The 25,779-nt window shown below is 40.4% G+C and overlaps 1 protein-coding gene across 1 annotated transcript; it reads left to right on the forward strand.

Moving 5' to 3' along the window:
- Window positions 1–609: 609 nt before the first annotated feature.
- On the forward strand, window positions 610–25,260 carry LOC118835625 (tigger transposable element-derived protein 1-like). Its single transcript, XM_036742828.1, has 6 exons — window positions 610–925; window positions 6,913–6,981; window positions 8,158–8,284; window positions 8,885–8,980; window positions 20,738–20,912; window positions 21,461–25,260. Exons 2-6 carry the CDS (start codon window positions 6,931–6,933, stop codon window positions 23,106–23,108), a joined length of 2,097 nt encoding a protein of 698 aa, XP_036598723.1. The 5' UTR covers window positions 610–925; window positions 6,913–6,930; the 3' UTR covers window positions 23,109–25,260.
- Window positions 25,261–25,779: the final 519 nt, after the last annotated feature.

Below are 25,779 nucleotides of genomic sequence, written 5' to 3' on the forward strand. Positions count from 1 at the left end.
GAGAGCTGGGAGTCCGGATTGTGCACAGCTGCTTGCTGGGGCAGGGTGGGGGAGACTGGAGAGCTGGGGGGTCCGGACCGTGCATGGCCCCCAGCTGGGGCAGGGTGGGGATGGCACAGAGAACGAGGACCAGAGCACGGACACGAGGTCCTTCTGGTGAGCAAGAAGAGGTTTTGGGAGGAGGGAGGCCGAGGAAAAGATGGTCAGAGGCTGGAAGGGCGGTGTAAGGGGCGAGGAGGCAGTTCTGGGGGAGGGGGTGCTCAAACGTTTGACCAGCGCCAGAAGTGATGGGCCAGGTGGAATGGGACTGGAGCCTCTGGGTTGAGGTTCGTGGCCCAGAATGTCCAGGTGTGATAGGACCCATTCCTGTGACCACTGAACTCTACCAGTCTGGGGGCCGGGCTTAGGGCTAAGAGGAAGGTAGAGGAGCCCGAGGTCCTCCCCCTGGAGGGTGGGGCCAACAAGAGGGTCAGGGCCTGGAACTGCGGCCTCGGTTCTTGGCCGGACTCTTGGACTTAGGTCAACCGAAGCAGTGCCTCCACACCTGGAGGCCGGTTCAGTGTCCCCCTCTAGTACGACTGAGAGGACGGCTTTGGCGGAAAGGGGCAATCCGGAAACCTGAGGGCGGGGTCCTTGGGACCCCCTAGGGCCCGCCCCAAACGTGCCTGGCCCACTGTGTCCGCTGCTTCCTCTTCCCCTTCCCGGGCAGTCCTGTCTTTGCATGCTCAGCCCTGGACACCTCCTCCTGGAAGCCCCCTGGGCGGCTGTTGGAGTGATCGCGGACTCAGTGCTTTATAGGAAGCCAGGGCTGGACGACGTGGGTCTGGCCAGGGCTTAGCCAGGACCCCGCCCCCAGCCCGGGCCTCAGACCCCACCCGCTTCTGCTGTCCTTTCCTACTGCTTCCGCCTGTGGTTTGACCTCGTGGTGAGTCTCCCCCGGGACAACTGGGAGCACCCCTCCCTCGGCTGGATGCTGGCCGCGATCTGCCTTCGCGACCCAGGCAACCTGATTCTTGTCCAGGCTCCCCAACCTCAGCTTCCCCATTCGGTCCCAGAGCAGGGGCGTCCTGCTTCGCTGCCCCAGCCTCCCCTTCAGGATAGATAGGCGTGCAGTCTCCTACTGGTGCTCCCCTATCTGCTCTGGGCCCTTCCGAGTCCTGGACAAGCTCCCCATCAGACCCCAGGCATCTTGGTCCCTGTCTCTGGGTCCCAACCCCACTTCTGGACCCAGGCGTCCTGCTCCTCCCTCCCCCACTTAAGAGATCAAGATTTTCTTCCCCAAATCCCAGGTCCTCTGCAGGGCCCAGGCATCATTCTAATTGTTCAGACACCCCATCGTGGGCTTTCCCACAGCGTTCCAGACAGGGGACATACCCTACCCCCGTCCCCCACCACCACCACCCCCAGGACCCTGTTTTCTTGCCCATCTTCCCCTTAGGGACAGGGGTACAGCCTTCTCTTATCTGAGCATCCTTCAGAATCTTTAACAAGCTCCCATCAGAGGAGGAGGGGAGCTGCCCATCAGACTCCAGGCATCTTGACCCCCTGTCTCTGAGTCCAAGCTCTGCTGAAGGACCCAGGTGTCCTTCCCGCCTATCCCTGCCCACTTAAGACATCAAGGTTTCCTTCCTTCACAAATCTCAGGTCTTCTGTAGGACCCAGACATCCTCTCCTCCAGGCTCTCTGTCTTGGCTCCCTCGAGCCTCTGATCCCTAAGGTCTTGTCTTCAAAGGAACCCAGGCATTCTACCTCCTACTCCAGAGCCCCAATATCCCCATCTCTCCTGTAAGGACACAGAACTCGTGCCTCCATGACCCCATCTCAACCACAGGGATTCAGATGGCCTCACCTTCAAATAAGGGGGTCCTGCCACCCCAGCTCCCAAAGGGGCCGAGCCTTTTGTGCTCTACGCCCCGCCCCAGCCCCCACCCCTAGTTCTCTTACAGCGCTCAACTACCCAGTGTTTTCTACCTTCCAGACCCTCTCCCTGCTTCCCTTGCAACACTTTTCCATACCTTTCTCTCTTCCTCCAGTACTCCCTGGCAGGTCTGAGTTTCTCTCATTCTCTTTTATCTTGGACCCTTTCCTATTCCTTGGTTCTCCCCAGCCACCATTTCTGCCCCAGATCCAGTAGTCTGAACTGCCCCCCTCCCCGCTCCAGTTCTGTCTCCTCATCTTAGACTTCCCCTTGTCTTCCAAGGACCCTCTCCATTTCCACGGATCCAGCCGTCTTCCCCCTCAGATCAAGCAGCCAAGTGCCTAGAGAGGAGGAAGGAATGGAAAGCATTGGAGAGATGTCTGATCCAGTTGGATTCAATGAAAGCCTGGTTGGTCTGGGACACCCAGAACCTTCCTGTGTTTTGAGTCTCCAGAGGGAGATTGGCTGGGGGAGGATGCCAAGCATGGTTTCTCTTCAGACCTTGTAAGTTTCCAAGCCTGACCTTAATGGCCTCCTCTTTTTGGTTGACTCAGTGCTTTGAGGGCAGGCTCTAGTCTTTTCAGGACTTGGTCCTCTCTAGGACCTTGTGGGGATGGCTGCAAGGATAAGATGTTTGGCCTCTGTGATGCTTTTGCCTCCCCAGCTCAGGCTGCAGAAGATTCAGGCCTAACTCAGGAGGAAAGCAGGAAGTCAGCAGCAATGGCCCCCAAGACCCGGAAGACCTCAGCCCAGTGCAGCCAGGTCACAAACTTGACATGCATCAGTAAACATGAACATTTCTAAAGACACAGAAGAGCAAAAGAGAATCGAATTGTTTCTAATAATTAATCTAATCTAACAGCTTACATATAAATCTCTTACATATAAATCTTGGTGGTTTCACTACCCCCCCCACCCCAACCCCTGCCCCCCACCCAACACACGCATATATTTCCTTTCCCTTGTGGAAACTACTTACAGTAAAAAACCAAACAAACAAACAACAAAAAACGTCACACAGCAGTCTTGTCTGAATGTGCTCAGATCAGAGCTAAAGCCTTTCCTAGCTGTTTCCTTTTACAATGTTGCAGAAGTCACTGTGGGAATTGTCCTCATGGTTCTGCTCACTTCATTCTGTTTAGACAAGTCCTCCCAGGTTTCTCTGAATCCCTCCCATTTCTCATTTCTGTTTCTAGTTCTCAGCTATGACCAAAGGACTACTGAGAGTATTTTGGTACATATAGGACCTTTGTCTCTGTCTTTGATCTCTTTGAGTCAGCAAGCTTTTGTTCAGTCCCTCTGAAGTTGGACTGAGTTTCAGAATCATGACATCTCAGAAGTAGCAGGCACCTCAGCAGTCAACACTTGAATCAGTGCCCAAAGAAAGAATCTTCTTTCTGTACTGGTGGCCCTTGCTCTCATTCCATGCCCTAAACCCCTTTCTGGCCCCAGAGCAGGGGGAATCAATATCCCGGATTCCAAATACCGATTCTCCACTGTCCCTATTCTGAATTTTTTCAGTAATTTTTTTTCCTCCTTTGGGTCACTGGCTCACTGTCACCCTCTCCAACTCAACAGTTGACAGCCTTTTAGGAAAATTCAATCTCTAACCTGATGTTCCTTTAAGTACCCTAACTTCCCAGTTCCTCAGTCTCTTCTACTCTCTGGTCCCCGCATCACTGTACCTCAGCTAAGCACAGGAATGCTTATCCCTTTGATTTGGCCATTTCTGGAGAATTTGCTCTCTACTTAGAGGCATAACCATCATTTGGGGTTCAGTGTTTATGGGTCAGTGATAGGCAGCCAAATTGACAGCAATGAAATTTTTAAGTGCTGAGGAAGTTTGCTCCAGTTAATAGCAATTTTAGCTTCCCAGGGGACAGATTTGGTTTTTATGACTTTTCAGGCTTGCCTAGGGTACACAGCAAATCAGCAACATTCTGTGGAATCTTAGTGTAGATAAGCAATCTCTTTCACAAAAGAGGGAGAGGTAGGGAAAGGGGAATAAGCCAAGGGAAAAGAGGGGTTGATGGGAAGTATTTACCATGCAGCTGGCAGAGTTTATCTGAATGAAAAGTCCTTTCTTTTACAAGGGCAGGAGAGGAGGACAAGGAATCAAATAGTTTTCCAATTATGAAAGAACTTTTAGACAATTCATCCAATCTAATAAACATTTATTAAACACCTACTGGTGCCAGGCACTGCTAAATTAATAAAAAAAATTAATAAAATTAATGAATTACTAAAGAGACAGCCCCTGGCCTTAAGGAGCTTACAGGTAGAGCCACCACACAAAAGGAGTCAGGAAGGCTGATTGGGGTGGGGGAATGGGACGCTAGGGGGTGCTGAACCAATGGCATCTGCAGAGTGGAATGAGCAGAGAGTCCAGTTTCTGCCCTCCGTCCAAGGGAGGAATTTGGAGCTCCAACCTCCAGTTCTGGGGAGAAGAGGCTAAGGGGGTGGTATCAATTAAAGCCAGAGTTAATTGCCCAGTGGTGAGATTAGAAATGATGAGCTTAACTTGGGAGGGTTTAGGCAACTATGTAGATCAGACTTCAACTAGTGATTGTCTCAGCAGTGACAATTTTAGTATATCCCTGCATAATTTGTTACATTTTATTCCCCCTTCAATAATCGTTGGGCACTTTCCAGTGTCAAGCCCCCAGATTGTTGGGGGGATTTCTTAAGTGATTAGTACATGAAGATGTTGAGAAATGATTGTTATTTCCCATTCGCTCCTATACTATCCCCTACCTTCCATGATCAAGACCTCTCAAATTCCTTGGTCCACTCCGCCTTTTACCATGGATGTCTCCCAGTGCCTTTCTACTCCTGAACCTATTCTTCATTTGCTTTAACCCTTCTACTCACCCCTGATTGGTTATATGCCACCCCAATCTTGACATCTTAGCGAATTGTTGTTGTTCGGTTGTGTCCAACTCTTTGTGACCCCATTTGAGTTTTTGGTTTTTCTTTTGCAAAGATACCGGAGTGTTTGCCGTTTCCTTTTCCAGCTCATTTTACAGATGAGGAAACTGAGTCAAACAGGGTGAAGCAACCCGCTCGAGGTCACACAGCTAGTCCGTGATTTATACTCAGGTCTTCCTGACTCCAGGCCCAGCACTCTATCCATTGTGCCACCTAGCAGTCTTCACCCCCATAAGTTATATTCACTGTCATCCCAGTCTTGACACTTTAGTGAACTAGTTCAACTGTATACTGTCCTCTCCTGATTCCTTGTTCTCTTGTCCTCCCGCCAATCAAGTCCTGTAAAAGGTCAACCCTTAGAGCACTCCCCTTGCCTACCTCCTTTGAGCCTACTCCTATGCTCCTGAATGGGGCCGGAGAAGTCACCACACTGTGCTGCCTAGATCCACTCTGAGGGAATGTCAGCTCTTCTGATCTCAAGTGAGTCCTCCCCTCCCTTCAGCTAGAGGACACCCTTCCTTCTCCCTCCCTAAACTCCCTCTTCTATCCTACTCACCACTGTGCTCTTTCCAACCTTCTTTTCTCTCTTCAAGCTTCCCATGGCAGCCCATTTTGTCACCATCTCACGTGAGGACCTTGACTCATATTAGACCAAACAAAAATAGGCCATTTGCCCTGAGTTCTCTCTTTCTTTCTCCTTATCTTCCCCCTCCTTGGTGTCATCTCCAATGAACTCCTGCTTCATTCCAGTCTCTGAGGAACTGGCAGACCTCCTCCTTGCAAAAAGACCCATCTCTATGTACCTTTGATCCCATCCACTCCTGTTTTCACTAGGTTGCTCCTATCATTATCTCTTTTTCTCACTGAAATCCCTCTTGATTGTTAATTTCGTTTCCTTTTTTCTTTCACTTGACTGCTATATTTTTGTTTCACATTTTCTGTGAATCTCTTATCTTTTCATCCATAATGCTTAGAAATCCCCCCTTTTCATTAAAGATCCATTTTCCCATCTATTTGATTATATTCAGTTTTTCTGGCAAAGTCATGATTGGTTATAAACCTGTATCTTTTGCCTTCTAGAATATTGTATTCCAAGCTCTCTGCTCGTTCATGGTGGTAGCTGTTGTTATATGCAATCCTTTTTTTTTTTTTTGGTTTCTTGTTGCTTTAATTCTTTCTTTCTGGCCTCTAGTAGTATTTTTTCTTTGACCCAGAATCTTAGATTTTGGTAGTAATGTTCTTGGGAATTTTCATTTGGGGATTTCTTTCACAAGGTCACTGTAGATTCTATCTTCATTTTATTCTCTTGTTTTAATATATCTATCTGGACAGTTTTATTTCATGGTTTCTTAGATGCTTTTGGGGGAGTCATTGCTTTCAGGTTGTCTCTTGGTTATTTTTCATGTATCTCACCTTGATCTGTTTTCCAGATTAGTTGATTAAAGATTCCTTACATTTTCTTCTCTTCTTTAGCCTTTGGCCTTTTTCTTGTCTCATGGAGTCATTAACTTTTTTTTGGTTCATTCAAACCTTCATAGATTCTGTTGCTTGGGTTTTATATTTCTTGTGGTGAGCTATTAAATCTCTTTCTAATTCTTGCTCACATGTCTCTCATTTCTTTTCCCTCCGGACTGTGCTTCTGATTTTATGGACTTTGACACTGTGCCTCAGCTGTAGTCTCACCCAAGAACTTCCCTTAGTTCCCAGGACTTCCTCACCTTGGAACATTCTTTTGCCCACTTCTTGCTTGCCCACTTCTCCCACTGGTAAATTCCTAAATTCCCCCAAAATATCCAGGTGGGAAAAAGAGGGAAGAATGGCTAGTGCAGGTGAGATAGCCTGGGAGAGAACTGAGGAGAAGAGAGATTGAAAGGAGGTTACAGTGAGGATGAAAAAATAAGGTTTCACGTGGGAAGGCAGAGAAAGAGAGGGAAACAGAGAAGGGAATTTCTGAGTTCTTTATTATGGAGGGGCTGCATTTGTGGGAGATGGTAACATCGACTCTGTAACCTTCTTTATTGAAGTTAATGATTTTCTCACCCGATTTCTCTGCTGATTCCCAACAGTGTTCTAAGTCAGCCACAATGTCAGCAGCCAATAGACAGAAGAGACTGAGACATTCATCTGGAACTGGGGTGGGTCTCTTTTTTAAAGCAGTTCTTTTACAGTTAGTCCAATTTCTTTTGCTTGAGGTTATATTTTACACATTGTGAGGTCTCTGTTGGATGTTGGATTAAACTGGGTTATTTCTTTGTGTTAGGCAATTCCCTGGGAGGAAGCCTCTTCCCCTATAGGTATATACCTTCTCTGAACCTTATGGGCATTTCCTAAAGTACTGAGAGGTTGATTGACCTGTCTAGTGTCACAGGAAGGCCTTGAGCTAAGGTTTTCCAGCTTTCAAGACAAGCGCTCCATCTCCTACACCAAGCAGCCTTTCCAGTTCTGGAGACACAATTACATTAATACTATCTCTGCTACTGGACACTGGAAAGCACATATCAGGCTATGCCTGGTGGCTCTGCTCACCGTCTCTGTAACTTTCTGAACCCAAATCTCTCCCTGGTCACACTTACATCCCCTTTTTAGAATGTAAGCTCCATAAGGACAAGGACTGTTTTCAATTTTATGGTGCAGTGGATGGAGTGATGAACCCGGTGTCAGGAAGACCTGAGTTCAAATGCAGTCTTAGACTTGGCCTAGCTGCATGATCCTGCACAAATCACTTTATCACTGTCTACCTCCGTTTCCTTATTTGTAAAAATGGAATAATAATATAACCTATCTCTCAGGATTATAGTCAGACTAAGATGATATTTGTAGAGGATTTTACAAAGCTTAAGGCGCCGTCTGGTATAAATGTTATTGTAATTAATCATTATTGCCGCTCTGTTCACTCAACTCAGCATATGCTGCCTAGTAAGTGATTTTTGTCATTCCTTTATAATTAATATAAAAGATCTTTGGAAACCTGAAAGCTCGGTATAAATTTAGCTCAGCGTAAAATTTTGCTGCCTGACTCAGCTGTAAAGGTGGAGGCTACACTGAAGGATTCAGTACTTGTGGACTGATTAGTGTCTAGGGAGTAAAGGGGAAGTCCCCATTGGTGTTCCAGAGTCAGCATGATTCAGTTACTCAGAAACCGAGCACTTGGAAAGAAAATGGCAAGAATTCTGTTTGATACCCAATGGAAGTAACACCTGAGTCGTCATGGAGAGGACCTCCCATGTTATTTCTCATTGGAATTCATCATTGGAACATTATACTCCTTTAAGGGGTGAAGAGGTGGTTCCCTAGTTTGTTTGTTGTTGTAGGAATCAGTGACATTCAAGGATGTGGCTGTGGACTTCACCCCAGAGGAGTGGGGATACCTGGGCCCTTCTGAGAAGGAGCTGTACAGGGATGTGATGCTGGAGAATTATGGGCACCTGGTCCATCTGGGTAAGAACACCTTCCCTAGGTGAGTCAGATTCTACCTGTTGGATGAAATTCCCTTAGAAAATGTCCTGAGAGCAAAGCAGTTATTGTTTGGCAAGCAGAGATCTCAGATTGCTAGTCCTTTCACATCTAAGAGACAAAAAATGGTTGTGTTATTGGCTCCTAAATACCTTTTGGAAATTCCACCATCAGGTCCCGTGCTAGGCGATGGAGCCCCAAAGACAAAACAAGACCTTCATGGAGCTTACATTCTATGGGAGGTTTTTGCTCCCAGTGAAAACTGACCCTCCAACTGACCTTATATCTTTTTCACTCTGTTCCTATAGGTCTATGATTGGCCCCAAAAGTTCAAGTTGCCGATACCCAAAAATCTGACATGATTCCACCCTCACATACTACAAGGGATCCAATCTAATAAATGTATTTTTTAAATGAGTCCAAATCCAGTCTAGGACAAAATCTCCAATAATTACTAAGAACAGAATACAGAGCATTTGTCCTGTGGTCTATGGACATGCCCTACTTACCCACTTTTCCCCAAAAAGAGAGGAGCTAAGATTGAAAGATGAGCCAACTCTTTCTTTTGCTCTTTCCTATGAGCAGGACTCAGTGTTTCCAAGCCAGATGTGATCTGCCACTTAGAGAGAGGGGACCCTCCTTGGAAGCCAGTGATTAAAGCCCCAAGGACCAGCTTTCCAGGTGAGTGACCATCTAGCTGTTAGGTGGTCTCGTCAACCTATTGTGTTGGTCTGAGTGTCAACAAATCTGCAGTTTGAATCCTGGCACTTAACAAGCTGTGAGACCGTGCCCCCAACACTGACCTTCTTTAAGACTCTATCAGTCAGTTAAGAAACATTTCTTCAGTACTTACTGTATGCCAGGCACTTTGCTAAATACCTAAGTTTCTTCATATGTCAAATGAAGATAGTAATAGCATCTATCTTACAGAGTAGTCCTGAGGACCAAATGACAGGATATTTGTAAAGTGCTTTGTTAGTCTTAAGGTGTTAGTTGTGTTAGTCTAGATGGCAGTCTAAACATTGCATATGGCAGCAAAACTATTCATCTGAAGGTTTTGTTCAGTTGTGTCTGACCTTTCATGACCCCATTTGGAGTTTTCTTGGCAGAGATACTGGAGTGGTTTGCCATTTCCTTCTCCAGCTCATTTTACAGAGGAAGAAACTGAGGCAAATAGAGGTGAAGTGACTTACCCAGGGTCACATCTCTAAATCTGAACTAACGTCTTCCTGACTTCAGGCCCAGTGCTCAATCTACTGTGCCACACAGCTGCCTGTCATCTAGGGTTAGTTCTGTAGCACAAGTAACTGTCTTCCATGTTTACTAGGCCTGGGCAAGCACCCGAGCCTCTTGGACCCAAGCTCCTTTCAGAAAATTCCGTCATTACCAGGAGAACATTGTGCAATGATCAATTATGATTAACTTCTCGGCAATATAATGATCCAAGACAATTCCAAAAGACTCACGATGGAAAATGCTATCCACATCCAGAGAAAGAACTGATAGAGATCAAAGAATACTGTTTTTACTTGCTTCATTCTTTTTCATGGTTTTTTTCCTTTTGTTCTGTTTCTTCTTTCACAAAGTAACTAATATGGAAATGTCTTGCATGATTGTACATATATAACCTATGTCAAACTGCTTACTGTTTTAGGGAGGGGGGAAGGACGGAGAAAACTTGGAGCTCAAAATTTCATATAAAAAATGAATGTTGAAAATTGTCTTTATGCGTAATTGGAAAAAAGTACTATTTAAAAGAAAAAAACCCAGAAAATTCTATCATCACCACAACAAACTTACATGCAGGCACCTCTCCATTTGTGTCCCCTCAGTTTCTGATATTGACCAGTTTACTGTGATAGATTATATGGTATTCTGCTTTAATTCAGTTGTATTTTTTCAAATTTTCCCATCTATATAAATATTAACTAAGAATATTTATACAATATCAAGATTGGAGGCTCATTCTAAAATAAAACTTATCTTTTAAATCACTCAAGTTGAAACATTTTTGAGAAATAAGATCCCATTGTCCTTATGGTTTGCTGACTAAAAATGTATTTAATACAGAAGAAAAAACAGCACTTTAAAGGTGCTCCTTAGGAGTGCTTATTTATTTATTATTATATACTCATTTATTATTGCTGCTTATTTAACATTTGTACAAGTCTCTTTGAAAGAAACGGCGGTTTGTATCTCACCTAACCTTTTTTAAATTTTATTTTTAATTTCAGTTCCAAATTCCCTCCTCCACCCTCTCCCCCAGCCATTAAGAAGTCAAGAATGACACATATGAATTCATGCCAAACATATTTCCATATTAATTATATTCTGGAAAAAAAACAAGAAAAAGAAAGAGGAAAAAATAGAATTCAATCTGCACTCTGAGTTCATCAGTTCCTTACCTGGAAGTGGATGGCATTTTTCTTTCTTTTTTTTTTTCAGCTTTTTTTTTTTTTTGCTATCTCTTCTTTATACGTACATTTTTTTTATTTTTGGTTCCAAATTTTATCCTTTTCTATACCACTTCCCTCACCCAGTGAGAAGGCAAGAGCTATGATATCCATTACACATGTGAAGTCATGCAAGACATTGCTGCTTTAGCCATTTTCCATGGAGGGAAAAGCCAGAAAAATATAGAAAAAAATGTCTCCATCTGGCCTCTAAGTCCTTCATTTCTCTCTCTGGTGATGGATAGCACTTTATATCCTGAGTCCTTTGGAACTGTTGCTGATCAGAGTAGCTAAGTCTTTCACAGTTGATTAGTTTTACAATAATTCTGTGTAAATGTTACAATGTCACTAAGTAAATGTTCTCCTGGTTCTGCTTGCTTCAGTTTGCATCAGTTCTTACAAGTCTTCCCATGTTTTTCTGAAACCATTCTCTTGGTCATTTCTTACAGCACAATTGTATTCCATCGCAAACATATACCACAACTTGTCCAGCCATTCCTCAACTGATGGATATCCCTCAGTTTCCAAATCTATTCCACCACCAAAGATCACCTATATTTTTGTAGATATCGGTCCTTTTCCTTTTCCTTTGATGTATACACCTAATTGTGGCATTGCTGTTTCAAAGGGTACACAGAGTTTTATAGTCCTTTAGGTATACTTCCGAATTATTCTCCAGAATGGTTGGATTAGTTCACAGCTCCAACAATAGTGCATTAATGTCCTCATTTTCCCACATCCCGGCCAGTATTTGTCATCTTCCTTTTCTGTCATCTTAACCAATCAGATGGGTGTGAAGTGGTATCTGAGAGTTGTTTTAATTTGTATTTCTCTTCCTAGTAATTTAGAGTAGTTTTTCATAGAACTATTAATAACTTTGATTTCTTCCTCTGAAAACTGCCTGTTCATATCTTTTGATTCTTTATCAATTGGGGAATGGCTCTTATTCCTATAAATTTGGCTCAGTTTATTATATATTTGAAAAACAAGACACTTCTCAGAGAAACTTACTACAACAATTTTTTCCAGTTTCCTGCTTTTCTTCTAATTATAGCTGCTGCTGCTGCTCTGTGTGTGTATAAAAACTTTAATTTTATATGATCAAAGTTTTCCATTATACTTTCTGTGAACCTCTATCTTTGGTTTGGTCATTAATAGATCTGACAGGTAATTTCTTTCATGTTCTTCTAATTTGCTTATGATATTACCCTTTATATATCTAAGTCATGTACCCATTTAGAGCTTTTCTGGTATATGGTGTGCAATTTTGATTTATGTCTAGTTTTTGCCAGACTACTTTCCAGTCTTGCCCCAATAGCTGGGATCTTTAGGTTTATCAAACACTTGGTTCCTGTGCTCATTTGCTTTTAAATATTGTGTATCTAACCTGTTCCACTAATCCACCGCTGTATTTTTTATCCAGTAGCAGATTGTTTTGATGCTTACCGCTTTGTAATATAGTTTGAAATCTGGTCTGCCTTCATAGCAGGAATTTGGTAGGAATCCTTTACCTATTTTATTAAATGGTTTTTCTAGTAATAGAATTAATTATTCTTTAAATATTTGCTAGAATTTGCTTATAAATCCATCTGATGCTGGGATATTTTTCTTAAGGAGCTCATTTATGGCTTGTTCAATTTCTTATTCTGAGATATGAGGTGAATGAAAAACCTGAGAGAGGCTTTCTGGGTAATTAATAAGCAATTTATTAATTAGACTAGATAATAATCAATAAAATGATGGTCACTGGTTTCTATTGGTAATAAAAGATCCCTAATGGAGACAATGAATGCTTTAAACCTTTTTTTGAAAGGGAATGCCCTCTATTGTTATTTTTTCTCATAAAACCAGCTGCACGGTTTATTTATCAATTTAATGTTGTTGTTTTTTTTAACTTTCAGTATTATTAATATCCCCTTTCTGTTTGATTTTCAGGATTTCTATTTTGGTGTTTAATTGGGTGTTTTAAATTTCTTGTTTTCTTAGTTTGTTTTAGTTGCATGCCCAATTGTTGATCTGCTCTTTCTTTGCTTAACATAAGCATTTAGAGACATAAATTTTCCCCAAGTGCTGCTTGGCAGCATTCCACAAATTTGGGCACGTTGTCTCATTGTTGTCATTATCTCTAATGAAATCACTGTTTCTATGACTTATTCTGTTACCTGTTCATTCTTTTTTTTAAAAAAAATTTATAGAATAAAACTAGAATTTCCATAACATAGTACAATAAAAAGGTGATTGTACATGAAACTGCAAATCTACTTTGCACAATTTGCTATTTCTTTCAAATACACAACAAAATTATGTAATTTTTTTCTTCCCTCTTCTCCCCCACCCCCCTCCCCACCCCCTGCCCTAGAGATGGCTACCACTAGACACAAATTGGGTGTGTGTGTATAAAATTATTCTCTACATACTTGTATTTATCAGTTCTTTCTCTGGATGCAGACAGTGTCTTTTTTCATGTGTCCTTTATAGTTAATTTGGGTATTTATAATAGACAAAAAAAACTTACTTGTTCAAAGTCATTCTTAAAACAATATTGTTCTTACCGTATACAGTGTTCTCTTGTTTCTGCTCATTTTGCTCTTCATTATTTCATGCAAGTCTTTCCATGTTTTTCTAAAATCATTGAGCTCATCATTTCTTATAGCATAGTAGTATTCCATCACAACCATATACCACAACTTGTTCAGCCATTCCCCAATTGATGGGCATCACTGCAGTTTCCAGTTCTTTGACCCTACAAAGAGAGCATCTATAAACATTCTAGAATATATATTCTGTCCCTTTTTCTCCTAATCATCTTTGGAAACAGACCAAGCAATGGTATTGCTGGGTCAAAAGGTACAGGCAGCTTAATAACTCTTTGGGTATAATTTCAGATTGTTCTCCAAAATGATTGGATCATTTCACAATCCCACCAACAATGAATTAGTGTCCCAATTTTTCCATATCCTCTCCAACATTTGCCACTTTCCCCTTCTATCATTTTAGCCAATCTGGTAGGTGTAAAATGATACCACAGGATTGTTTTAATCCACATTGCTTTAATCCGTAATAATTTAGAGCATTTTTATATGAGTATGAATTGTTTAGATTTCTTCATTGGAAAATTGCCTGTCCATATCCTTTGACCATTTATCAATTGGGGAATGACTTGTATTTCTTATATATTTGGCAAAGTTCTGTATATATTTTAGATATGAGACTTTTATCTTAAAAACTATTAATCTGCCACCCCCCCCCAATTTTCTGCTTTCTTTCTAATCTTGGATCTATTCATTTTATTTGTACAAAAACTTTAATGTAAATGAAATTATTCATTTTATACTTAATTTTGCTCTCTAGCTCTTATTTATTCATAAATTGCTCGCCTCTCCAAAAGTCTGATAAGTAATATGTTCCATGTTCTAATTTTCTTGTAAGATCTCTCTTTATGTCTAGGGAAGATATCCATTTTGACTTTATCTGACTAAGTGGTGTCAGATGTTGGTCCATGACCAATTTCTGCCATACTGTTTTCCAGTTTTCCCAACAATTTTTTACCAAGTAATGAATTCTTATCCCCAAATCTTTAAATTTATTTATTTAATTTGTTTAATATATTTAGTTTTCATCATTGATTTTCACAAGAGTTTGAATTACGAATTTTCTCCCCATTTCTACCCACCCCACCCCCCCACTCCAAGATGGCATATATTCTGGTTGCCCCATTCTCCAGTCAGCCTTCCCTTCTGTCACGCCACCCCCCTCCCATCCCCTTTTCCCTTACTTTCTTGTAGGGCAAGATAAATTTCTATGCCCCATTTAGTTGCATGCAAAAACTTTTTTTTTGTTGTTTTTGAACATCTGTTTTTAAAACTTTGAGTTCCAAATTCTCTCCCCTCTTCGCTCCCCACCCACCCTCCCTAAGAAGGCAAGCAATTCAACACAGGCTACGTGCCTATCATTATGTAAAATCTTGCCACAATTTATCCCCAAATCTTGTCTTCACACTTATCAGAGACATTATTATGTTTATTTACTGCTGTAAATTGTATGTCTTCTCTATTCCATTGATCTACCTTTTTGTTTCTTAGCCAGTACCAGATAATTTTGATAATTACTGCCTTATAGTACAGTTTAAGATCTGGTACTGCTAAACCTCCTTCCTTTATTTTTTTTTCATTATTTCCTTTGATATTCTTGCCTTTTGTTTTTCCAAATGAATTTTATTATTTTTTTTCTAATTTGGTAATGTAATTTTTAATTGGGATTAAATTTTAATTGGGATGGTGTTAAATATATAAACTAGTTTGAGTAAAATTGTCGTTTTTATTATATTGGCCCTGCCTGCTCATGAACAATTAATATTTCTCCAATTATTTAAATCTGATTTTATCTGTATAAAAAGTTTTTCATAATTTTCTTTATATAGCTCCTGGGTTTGTTTTGGCTGGTGTACTCCCAGATATTTTATACTGTCTAAAATGGGGCATTTTTTTTAACTATCTCTTCTTGCAGAGTTTTGTTTGTGATATATAGGAATGCTAATGATTTATGTGGATTACTTTATATCCTGCTAAATGTGCTAAAATTATTGTTTCAACCAATTTTTTAGTTGAATATAGTTTATCCCCATTACAAACAATGCTTGCTGATGGTTTTAGATAAAGGCTTATCAATTTAAAGAAAAATCCATTTATACCAATACTTTCAAGTTTTTTTTAATAGAAATGAGTATTGAACTTTATCAAAAGCTTTTTCTGCTTCTATTGATATAATCACATGATTTTTTGAACTTTTATCATTATGTAATCATTTATCTTAATAATTTCCCTTCTGTTAAACCATCCCTGCATTCTTGGTACAGCCTCTCATAATGAACCTTCTGTGTTTCTAGCCTCATTTCAGGGTATGGGGAAGAGAAGGCAATTATTAACCACCTACTTTGTGGCAGGCACTGTGCTAAGCCCTTTACAAATATCATTTCCTTTGATCATCACAGAAACCCTGGGAGGCATTTGCTGATAAGTAAAGACACTGAGGCCAAAGAGTCACCCTGCTAGCAAGCTTCTTAGTCTTGATTTGAACTCAAGACTTCGAGACTCCTAGGCCTACATTCTTTCCACTTCCTTATGGGACAGTCTACATCACCAATCAGTCATCCTTTCTGTCTTGTGCCATGGTGCTATAGCTGGAGGTGTTTGAGTTGGTAGTACAGCCTTTCTCAGTACACCTTCAATGCTCAAAGTCTATTTTCTGGGGGATAAGAGGAGAGACAGAGGCATTTATTAAGTGTCCTCTACATGCAAGGTGCTGGGTTTTTTGTACTTTTTTGTTATTTATTTAATATTTTAGTTTTCAACATTGATTTCCACAAGATTTTGAGTTACAAATTTTCTCCCCATTTCTACCTTCCCCCCCACTCCAAGATGGCATATATTCTGATTGCCCCGTTCCCCAGTCAGCCCTCCCTTCTATCACCCTACTCCCCCCCCACCCCATCCCCTTCCCCCTTACTTTCTTGTAGGGCAGGATAGATTTCTATACCCCATTCCCTATATATCATATTTCTCAGCTGCATGCAAAATCAACTTTTTCTTTTGAGCATCTGATTTTAAGACTTTGAGTTCCAGATTCTCCCCCCTCTTCCCTTCCCACCCACCCTCCCTAAGAAGGCAAGCAATTCAACATAGGCCACACATGTATAATTATGTAAAACACTTCCACAATACTCATGTAGTGAAAGACTAACTATATTTCCCTCCATCCTATCCTGTCCCCCTTTATTCATTTTTCTCCTTTGATCCTGTCCCTTTTCAAAAGTGTTCGCTTTTGATTACCTCCTCCCCCTATCTGCCCTCTCTTCTATTCTCCCCCCTTTTTTTTATCTCCTTCCTCCTTCTTTCCTGTGGGGTAAGATACCCAATTGAGTGTGTATGTTATACTCTCCTCAAGTCAAATCTGATGAGAGCAAGATTGACTCATTCCCCCTCACCTGCCCCCTCTTCCCTTCCAAGAGAACTGCTGTTTCTCACCACTTTTATATGAGATAACTTACCCCATTCTATCTCTCCCTTTCTTCTTCTCTCAATATATTCCTCTCTCATCCCTTAATTTTATTTTTTTTAGATAACATCCCTTCATATTCAACTCACCCTGTGCCCTCTGTCTATATATATGTATATTCCCTTCAACTACCCTAATACTGAGAAAGGTCTCATGAATTACATACATCATCTTTCCATATAGGAATGTAAACATAATAGTTCAACTTTAGTAAGTCCCTTATGATTTCTCTTTCTTGTTTACCTTTTCATGCTTCTCTTGATTCTTGTCTTTGAAAGTCAAATTTTCTACTCAGCTCTGGTCTTTTCACTGAGAAAGTTTGAAAGTCCTCTATTTTATTGAAAGTTCATATTTTGCCTTGGAACATTATATTCAGTTTTGTTGGGTAGGTGATTCTTGGTTTTAATCCTAGCTCCACTGACCTCTGGAATATCATATTCCAAGCCCTTTGATCCCTTAATGTAGAAGCTGCTAGATCTTGTGTTATCCTGATTGTGTTTCCACAATACTCAAATTGTTTCTTTCTGGCTGCTTGCTGTATTTTCTCCTTGATCTGGGAGCTCTGGAATGTGGCAACAATATTCCTAGGAGATTTCTTTTTGGGATCTATTTGAGGAGGCGATCTGTGGATTCTTTCAATTTCTATTTTACCCTCTGGCTCTAGAATATGAGGACAGTTTTCCTTGCTAATTTCTTGAAAGACAATGTCTAAGCTCTTTTTTTGATCATGGCTTTCAGGTAGTCCAGTAATTTTTAAATTATCTTTCCTGGATCTATTCTCCAGGTCAGTGGTTTTTCCAATGAGATATTTCACATTGTCTTCCATTTTTTCATTCCTTTTGTTCTGTCTTATAATATCTTGATTTCTCATAAAGTCACTAGCTTCCACTTGCTCCAATCTAATTTTTAAGGTGGTATTTTCTTCAGTGGTCTTTTGGACCTCCTTTTCCATTTGGCTAATTCTACCTTTTAAGGCATTCTTCTCTTCGTTGCTTTTTGGAGCTCTTTTGCCATTTGAGTTAGTCTATTTTTTAAGGTATTATTTTCTTCAGTATTTTTTTGGGTCTCCTTTAGCAAGTCATTTACTTGTTTTTCATGGTTTTCTTGCATCTCTCCCATTTTCCTTCCTACTTTTTCCTCTACTTGTCTTACTTGCTTTTCCAAATCCTTTTTGAGCTCTTCGTTGGCCTGAGACCAGTTCATATTTTTCTTAGAGGCTTTTGAGGTAGGCTCTTTGACTTTGTTGACTTCTTCTGGCTCTAAGTTTTGATTTTCTTTGTCATCAAAAAAAGATTCAAGAGTCTGAGTCTGAGTCTGCATCCTTTTTCGCTGCCTGGCCATGTTCTCAGCCATTAGTGTATGAGTGCTTGTAAAGTAGAGAGTGCTTTGTCCCAACCTTTAAGGGCTATGCTGCTGTTTTCAGAGCTACTTCTACTCCACTGTCACAGCAAGCTCTGCCACAGCAGCACTCCTCCTAACCCAAAAACCACCAACCAGGATTGCGACCCAGATCCAAGCAGGGCAAAGCAAGCCCTGTACTCCTGCTCTGGTATGCCCCTTGGCTCTTCCCACGTGAGCCATGTACTCTGGAAGCAGCTGACTCCACCATGGCACCACCCCCAGGGCTGGTGGCCAGACCCTATCTAGCAGTTTACCCACTAACCTGCTCTGTGGTCTTTGGTGTTTGTGGGTTGAGAAGTCTGGTAACTGCCACAGCTCAATGATCCATGCCCCTAAGGCCTGCTCCGGGCTGACTCAGGGTCTCGTCTATCCTGGCACAGCCCAAGCTGGGCTGTGCTCTGCTCCCAGCACTATGCAATAGACCCTTCCCAGTGACCATCCAGGCTCTCCTGGGCTGGAGACCTGCTTCCCTCTGCTATTTTGTGGGTTCCACAGCCCTAGAATTTGTTCAGAGCCATTTTTACAGGTGTTTGGAGGGATTTGGGGGAGAACTTAAGCAAGTCCCTGCTTTCCAGCCACCATCTTGGCTCCACCCCGCTAGGTGCTGTCTTTAATAACCAAGACTAAGAGGATCAGCCAGACTCTCCCGGTCAGCCAGCCAGAACAGTAAGCTTCCTTTAAAGAATCCATTACCCTTACACTGGACTCTTTGGAGGATCTTCAGAGCCGTGGGTTATTGAGTAGTAAATGGAAGATCCAGAGACCAGAGTATTTTTGGACTGCTACCTTTATCCCCTACAAAACTTTCTGTAGCACTACCAAAATTCAAGGCCATGTCTCAGTACTGTCTTAATGCTTAATAAATTCTAATGACATATGGACTAATTCAGTTTATCTTAATATGCTGCTTCATTTAGAATATTGATGTAAAATGCAGAAAATCCATGTTTATAATTAGCCAACTAGAGAAATAGATATTGCTATTAACTTTATGTAACCTAAAAAAATGGTAGGTCAAAATGAGATCCCGAAGTTAATCACTATAACTTATGCTTCAGATTAATGTGTTTAGCACAAAGGGAAGGAATGGGAGATACAGAAGCATACCCCACTAACACCAGTTTGTATTTTTAGGGAAGGATATTGATTTCCTGAAACTGAGAGATGTTATCATGTTTTTGGTGATCAAAAGAGAAGTACATTTCTTACCTCAGTTTAACAGAGATATCATTGTTCTCCCTGTACCAGACAGAATAAGAAATTCTTATAGGGAATAGTTAAAGAGGGAGTAATTTGTTTGGGGAATATCTTCCAAAAGTTTGCACCACCAGAATACACATTACTGTTGCTCCATTTAAACAAATAAAAAAAAGACCCTAACCTAAGCTTTCTTTCTCTATTTTCATCGTTGTAAAATAAAATTTTCTTATTTTCTTTTTTCCTCCTTCCCTCTGCCTCTCCTTTCCTCCTTCCTTCCTTCCAAATTTCTCTCAGTGAATGGCTGGTGCGGCGTACAGGGCACAGCCCTGGATTCAGGAATGCTTGAGTTCTAAATCCATCCTCAGACTCTTACCGGCTTTTCTAGTTGTTGTTTACCCCAGAATTTTCAATGCTTTTCTATATTCATTTGTTCTCATAACACGGTAGTATTGCATTATATTCTGCCACAAAAATTTGTTTAACCATTCCCCCACTAAGGGGTTGTCTACTTTGTTTCCAATATTTTGCCATCACAAAAAAAGTGCTAATATAAATCTTTTGGTTTATGTGGACATATTCTTCTTATCAATGGATTTCTTGTTAGTCAAAGCCAAGTAGTGGGCCAAATAGCCAAAAAGCATGGATGTTTTAGTCCCTTTACTTCCATAATTCCAAGTTACTTTCTAAAATGGTTGTACCAGTTCACAGCTCCAACCATAATGCTTTAGTGTGCCTATCTTCCCACAGTCGCTCCATCACTGACTATTCTTATCTTGGTCATCTTTCACAATTTGCTGCCTATGAAAGTGATACCTTAGAGTTGTTTGGATTTGAATTTGTCTTATTAGTGATTTGGAGTGTTCCTTTACATGATGGTTAGTATTTTGCAATTCCTTTAAAAACTTTTTGATCATATCCTTTGAACATTTGAGTACTGGGAAATTTTTGTCTTCTATATATCTTTTAGGTTTTATGTCTTAACAGCAATGAATATTTTGTACCTATGAGTAAGACTTCAAATTTTTTCTGTGGAATTTTATCTTTTTCAATACACCATTTTCTAGAATAGAAATGAAGAGACCCAGGCTTGAGTTTGTTTGTGTTACTAATTGGTCATCCACTAAATTTCTTTAGCCACATTTGGAAAATATAAAAATTGTGTCTCTCTTCTCTGAAGATTGTTGTGAGGATGCATGTGGAAGACCCAAAGATGTGATTCTGGTATGATTTACATTTGATGATGAAATATTTCTTCATTGAGGAGATTCAAGTCAGAATACAGTAGGTGGATAGGAGGGAGGAAATGTAAACATTTTATATTTACTTGCAGATGGTGAGACTAGGTTGGAAACCATGGGGTCATCTGTAGAGGGGAACATTTCTCTGGAGACATTTTCTCAGAAAAATCTCAAAAGGGCTAGTGTATTGACCTCCAGCTGGAGAGAAACCTGGAAACCTGGTGCCAGTTTGGGCAGGCATCAAAGTTCTAAGGAGAAACATTCTTGGTAAGTGAAATGTCATATAAAACAAAAATCCAAATAAACTGAGAGACCATGAATGTAGCAAATATGGTAAAAGCTTGAGCCTAGATTGAGTCTTTTTTTCTATAGCAGCACAGGTCTATAGGAAAGAGTCTCCATAAAGATGACAGGAAAATCTGTCTGTTTTCAAACCAAAATCACTATAACGGGAATCTACCCAACAAAAATGTTTTCTAACCCTATAATGGAGGTGTCAGATTCTTCGATTCTTACTTTGACCTTAATAAAAATCATGGAGTATGTCTTGGACAGCAGTCAAATTAATACAGACAGTTCTCACTTTACATAAATTCACATTCTACAAATTTCACTTTACATAAATAATTCTAAAAGGTATTCTCATTACAAAAAGAAATTACAAACATTCTTTTATGTAAAGTGGATGCTGTACAATAAGACATTGTATGATGCGGGTAGCGCAGATGGTGGTGGGAATCTGAGAAGCGTCTCTAAGTCAGTTCCTGCATATCTGCAGACAGTGAATGATACTTGCCTCTCCCTGTGTTCAATAGCAATCCCTATATTTTCACCATGGCTGGCGGCAAACGTGCTCTCGAGGAGAAAAGTGAACCATCTCGTAAGCGCAAGTCAATAGACTTGGAAATGAAAATGAACATAATTAGAAAATATGAAGGAGGACAAAAATTGTCATCGATAGCACGTGAACTTAGCCTTGCGGTCTCGACTGTGAACACCATAGTGAAGGATGCTGCCCGGATAAAGGACCATGCAGAAGACAGTACTTGCATGAAGTTGACTTATCTGTCAAAACACAGAGAAGGTGCTATTCTAGAGATGGAAAAACTATTAACTGTGTGGATCGAAAGCCAAAATCAGAAGAATATTCCTTTAAGCTTAATGGCAATTCAAGACAAGGCTCGAAGCCTCTTTGAAGATTTAAAGGTAAAGTACCCTGAAGGAACACAGGTATTTACAGCAAGCAGTGGTTGGTTTGCACGATTTAAAAATCGTGCAGGATTTCATAATATGCATGTGTCAGGAGAGGCTGCTAGTGCAGCTATTGAAGCAGCAAAGAAGTTCCCAGAGTTCCTGCAAAAAATAATAGATGAAGGTCCCTACTTGCCAGAGCAAATCTTCAATGTAGACAAAACCGTCCTCTTTTATCAAAAAATGCCATCTCGGACCTGTATCTCAGTTGGGGGAAAAACTATGCTGGGGCATAAAGCTTCAAAAAATAGAGTTACTCTTCTGCTTGGAGGGAATGCATCTGGGACTTGCAAATTAAAACCTGCTGTTGTGCACCACTCAGAAAATCCTAGAGCATTGAAAGGAATCAGCAAGACAACACTACCTGTGCATTATTTTGCTAACCCTAAGACATGGATAACCCTCGATATCTTTGAACAGTGGTTTATGCACTGCTTCATTCCTGAAGTGGAGAAGTTTTGTAATGATAATGGCCTTCCTTTCAAAATTCTACTGATTTTGGACAATGCCCCAGGTCACCCTCTCCATCTGGATGATTTTAATGAAAATGTAAAAGTGGTCTACCTTCCCCCTAATACTACCTCATTATTACAACCTATGGACCAAGGAGTGATTGCGGATTTCAAGGCCTATTATTTACGTATTACATTTGCCCAGGCAATTGCAGCTTTGGATGCAGATAAAGACTTGACACTGAGAGATTTCTGGAAGTCCTATAACATTTACCATGCAATCCAGAATATTGCTAAGGCTTGGGAAGATGTAACAGAAGTATGTATGAAGAAAGTCTGGAAAAAAGTGTGCCCGCAGCTTGTTTCTGATTTTAGTGGATTTGACAAAGATGAAACGTTAAAAGAAGTGAGTAACAAGATTGTAAAATTAAAGCAAGAATTGGAGTTAAAAGTGGATGAAAGTGATGTGGAGGAGTTGATTAAGTCTCACAGAGAAGGACTGTCGAATGAGGATCTGATTGAGCTGCTAGCTTCAAAGATCGAAGAAGAAGAAAGGGAAGCTTCAGAACCTGACGTTGAACCAAAAAGGTTCACAACAAAACAGCTGGCAGAAGCATTTCATCATTTGAGTGAATTTTTTTCTTCTATTGAAAAGATGGATCCAAATACTTCAAGATTTTTTAAAGTTCAAAGACTAGTTGAGGATAATGTTGCTTGCTATCGTCAGATATATGAGGAAAAAAAGAGAGCCACTGTCTAAACATTCTCAATAGCTTCATAAAAAAAACAGTTATGTAGCCAACCACAAGTGATAAAGGCTAGGTGTAGTGGGTGGGAAAGGAGCAACATACTGTACATCTACGTTAACTTTACGGCACAGTGCTGTGCATACTCTATCATTAACTTTGCCTGTCATTTCATAATTCTGCTTATTATAGTACAGTATTTAATATGCCTGCATTTTAGTACATTTTAAGAGGTGTGTAAAGGTATTCTTTTTTATATGCCTTTGTTATGTAGGCTAAGTAAAGTGGATGGGTAGAGGCAAATTCTCATTATGTAAAAACCACTTTATGTAGAGGTCTGCATAACAGTTCCCTTATGTAAAGTGAGAACTGTCTGTATAATGAATAAAGAAAAGCCTTCAAGTCTAGTCCATGAACTCCTGTGTGATAACAGATCCTGGAGAGAAATCTCATAAAGTTAATAAATGTCAGAAGCTTTCCCCCCTGAGAATATAACTTATTGGACATCAGAGAATTCTTATTGTAGAGAAAGCTTATGAACATGATGATTATAGTAAGGTGTACAGTCACAACCAATCCCTTTCTTCTCATCACAGGACTGATATAGGGGAGAACTCTTGTGAATATCTTGAATGTAGGAAAGGCTTCAGAGGAAGCAAAGACTTTACAAAGTACCAAAAAATTCATACTGGAGAGAACCCTTTTGAATGTCATGTAGATGGAAAGGAGTTTTCAAGGGCAGCCCTTTCTTCCCATGTGAGAATTCATTCAGGAGAGAAACCTCGAGAATATCATTCAGTATTAACACAAGTCTTACCCAGCATGTGAGAAGTCATACTAGAGATAAACCTTGTGGGAAACCCTGAATGTGGGAAGCCCTTCTACAAAAAGGCACATCTTAACCAGCACATGAGAAGTCATGCTGAAGAGAAACTTCATGAATGTCCTGAATGTGGGGAAACCTTCTGTTGTAAGGCATATCTCAATCAGCATATGAACATTCATAATGGAGAAAAGTCATATGAATGTCCTGAATGTGTGAAGGCCTTCTACCGAAAGACATATCTTACTCAACATATGGGAATTCATACTGGAGAGAAACCTTATGAATGTCCTGAGTGTGGGAAGACCTTCTTCAAAAACAAACATCTTACCTAGTATGTGAGAATTCATTCTGGAGAGAGACTTATAATGAATTGTAATGACTGTGAGAAGACCTTCAGACAAAGGGGAAGCTTGACTCAACATCAGAGAATTCATACAAGAAAGAAACCTTAGGAATGACTTCTGATGATGTGACCAACAAGATCTAGGACAAGATATCTTCTCTCATCATCAGGATTTTTCAAACCCTTCTAAAGTAGCAATTATGTGAAAGAAAACCCATTTCTGTTGCCCCCATAGTCTAGAACACCAAGAACTCTAATAGGATAAAACATTATGAGTGTCATAAATTTAGAGTGATGAACTTATATTCTACATTAACAAATACATGCTGGAGAGAAACCTTATGAATATAATGATTGACAGTAGGCCTGCTGCCTTAGCATTCCAGATTAATTCAGTAAGTATCTATTGAATGTGCACTGCATGGAAGTTTCTGTGCCTAGTGGTGGCACTGCCCTCAGGAATCTCACAGTCTCCTGGGGAAAAACACCATTCTCTAGAAAAGCTGGTTCACAAATTTTGTCAGTTTAAATCATGAGTGATACCCTTCCATCAGTGAACAAAACTGACACAACTTCAGATAATTCACACTAGATAGAGAACTTAGGGATATGAGAAGGCCTTGTGCCCATTCACAGAACTTCATGAGTATCAAGAAAATTCAGATTGCAGAATATGCCAATAACAATGTCAGTTGGCCTGCAACTGTTAGTCAACCTTTGCTTTCCATCTTGGAAATATGTTATAGATACAGACTCCACTGAGGCAATAAATATAGGGAGACGTGAAGCTGTTAACAGAAATGTTTTCTTCACATTATTAAACTCATACTGGGAAATTGTTATTACGAAATATGCCAAGGCAGTAACTGTTTTGAAAGTCATCAAAATTTGTCCGAGCCATATGGCAAGATCCATTTTCTGTCCTGTCACAATGACAAGAGGCTTTTACAACATTACCAACTCCACATGGACAAATAAATACATTCATACAGTCCTATCACCACTTTCGAATTTAAATTCTTTATTGATACTTTTTACTTTGCAGATATATCACTCCAAAGGTACCTACTCCTAATAAGAAAGAAAAGACCTTAATTATGTCTGACAATATATGCCTGATTTTGCACCAATAGGGTGACATGTTTTATAAATATGTCCTCAGGAATCACTTTGGTCATTGAACTGAAAGAAATATACATGATGTTTTAAATAGTGTTTTCTATTATTTCCTTGCAATCAGTGTACATATTTGGCTCGTTTGTGTTTATTTTCTCTGTATCAGTTGGAAGACTCAATTGGTGCCTTTTTAGAAGAGAGTCCAAGCCAGAATATGGCACTATGAGTCTAAAAAATTTCATAGATACCTGGGGGTGAAGGTAAGATTATATCATCACCTCACATAGATGGGATGTGAAAGGAAGAGTTTCTATAATGGAGGGGGTGATGAGAGTTAGCAGGAAACCCATGAACTTAACTCTCATCTAAACTGGTTCAAGAAGGGAAAAATAAACATGCA

Source organism: Trichosurus vulpecula, chromosome 2 (genome assembly GCF_011100635.1).
Source record: "Trichosurus vulpecula isolate mTriVul1 chromosome 2, mTriVul1.pri, whole genome shotgun sequence".
Classification (NCBI taxonomy): Eukaryota; Metazoa; Chordata; class Mammalia; order Diprotodontia; family Phalangeridae; genus Trichosurus; species Trichosurus vulpecula.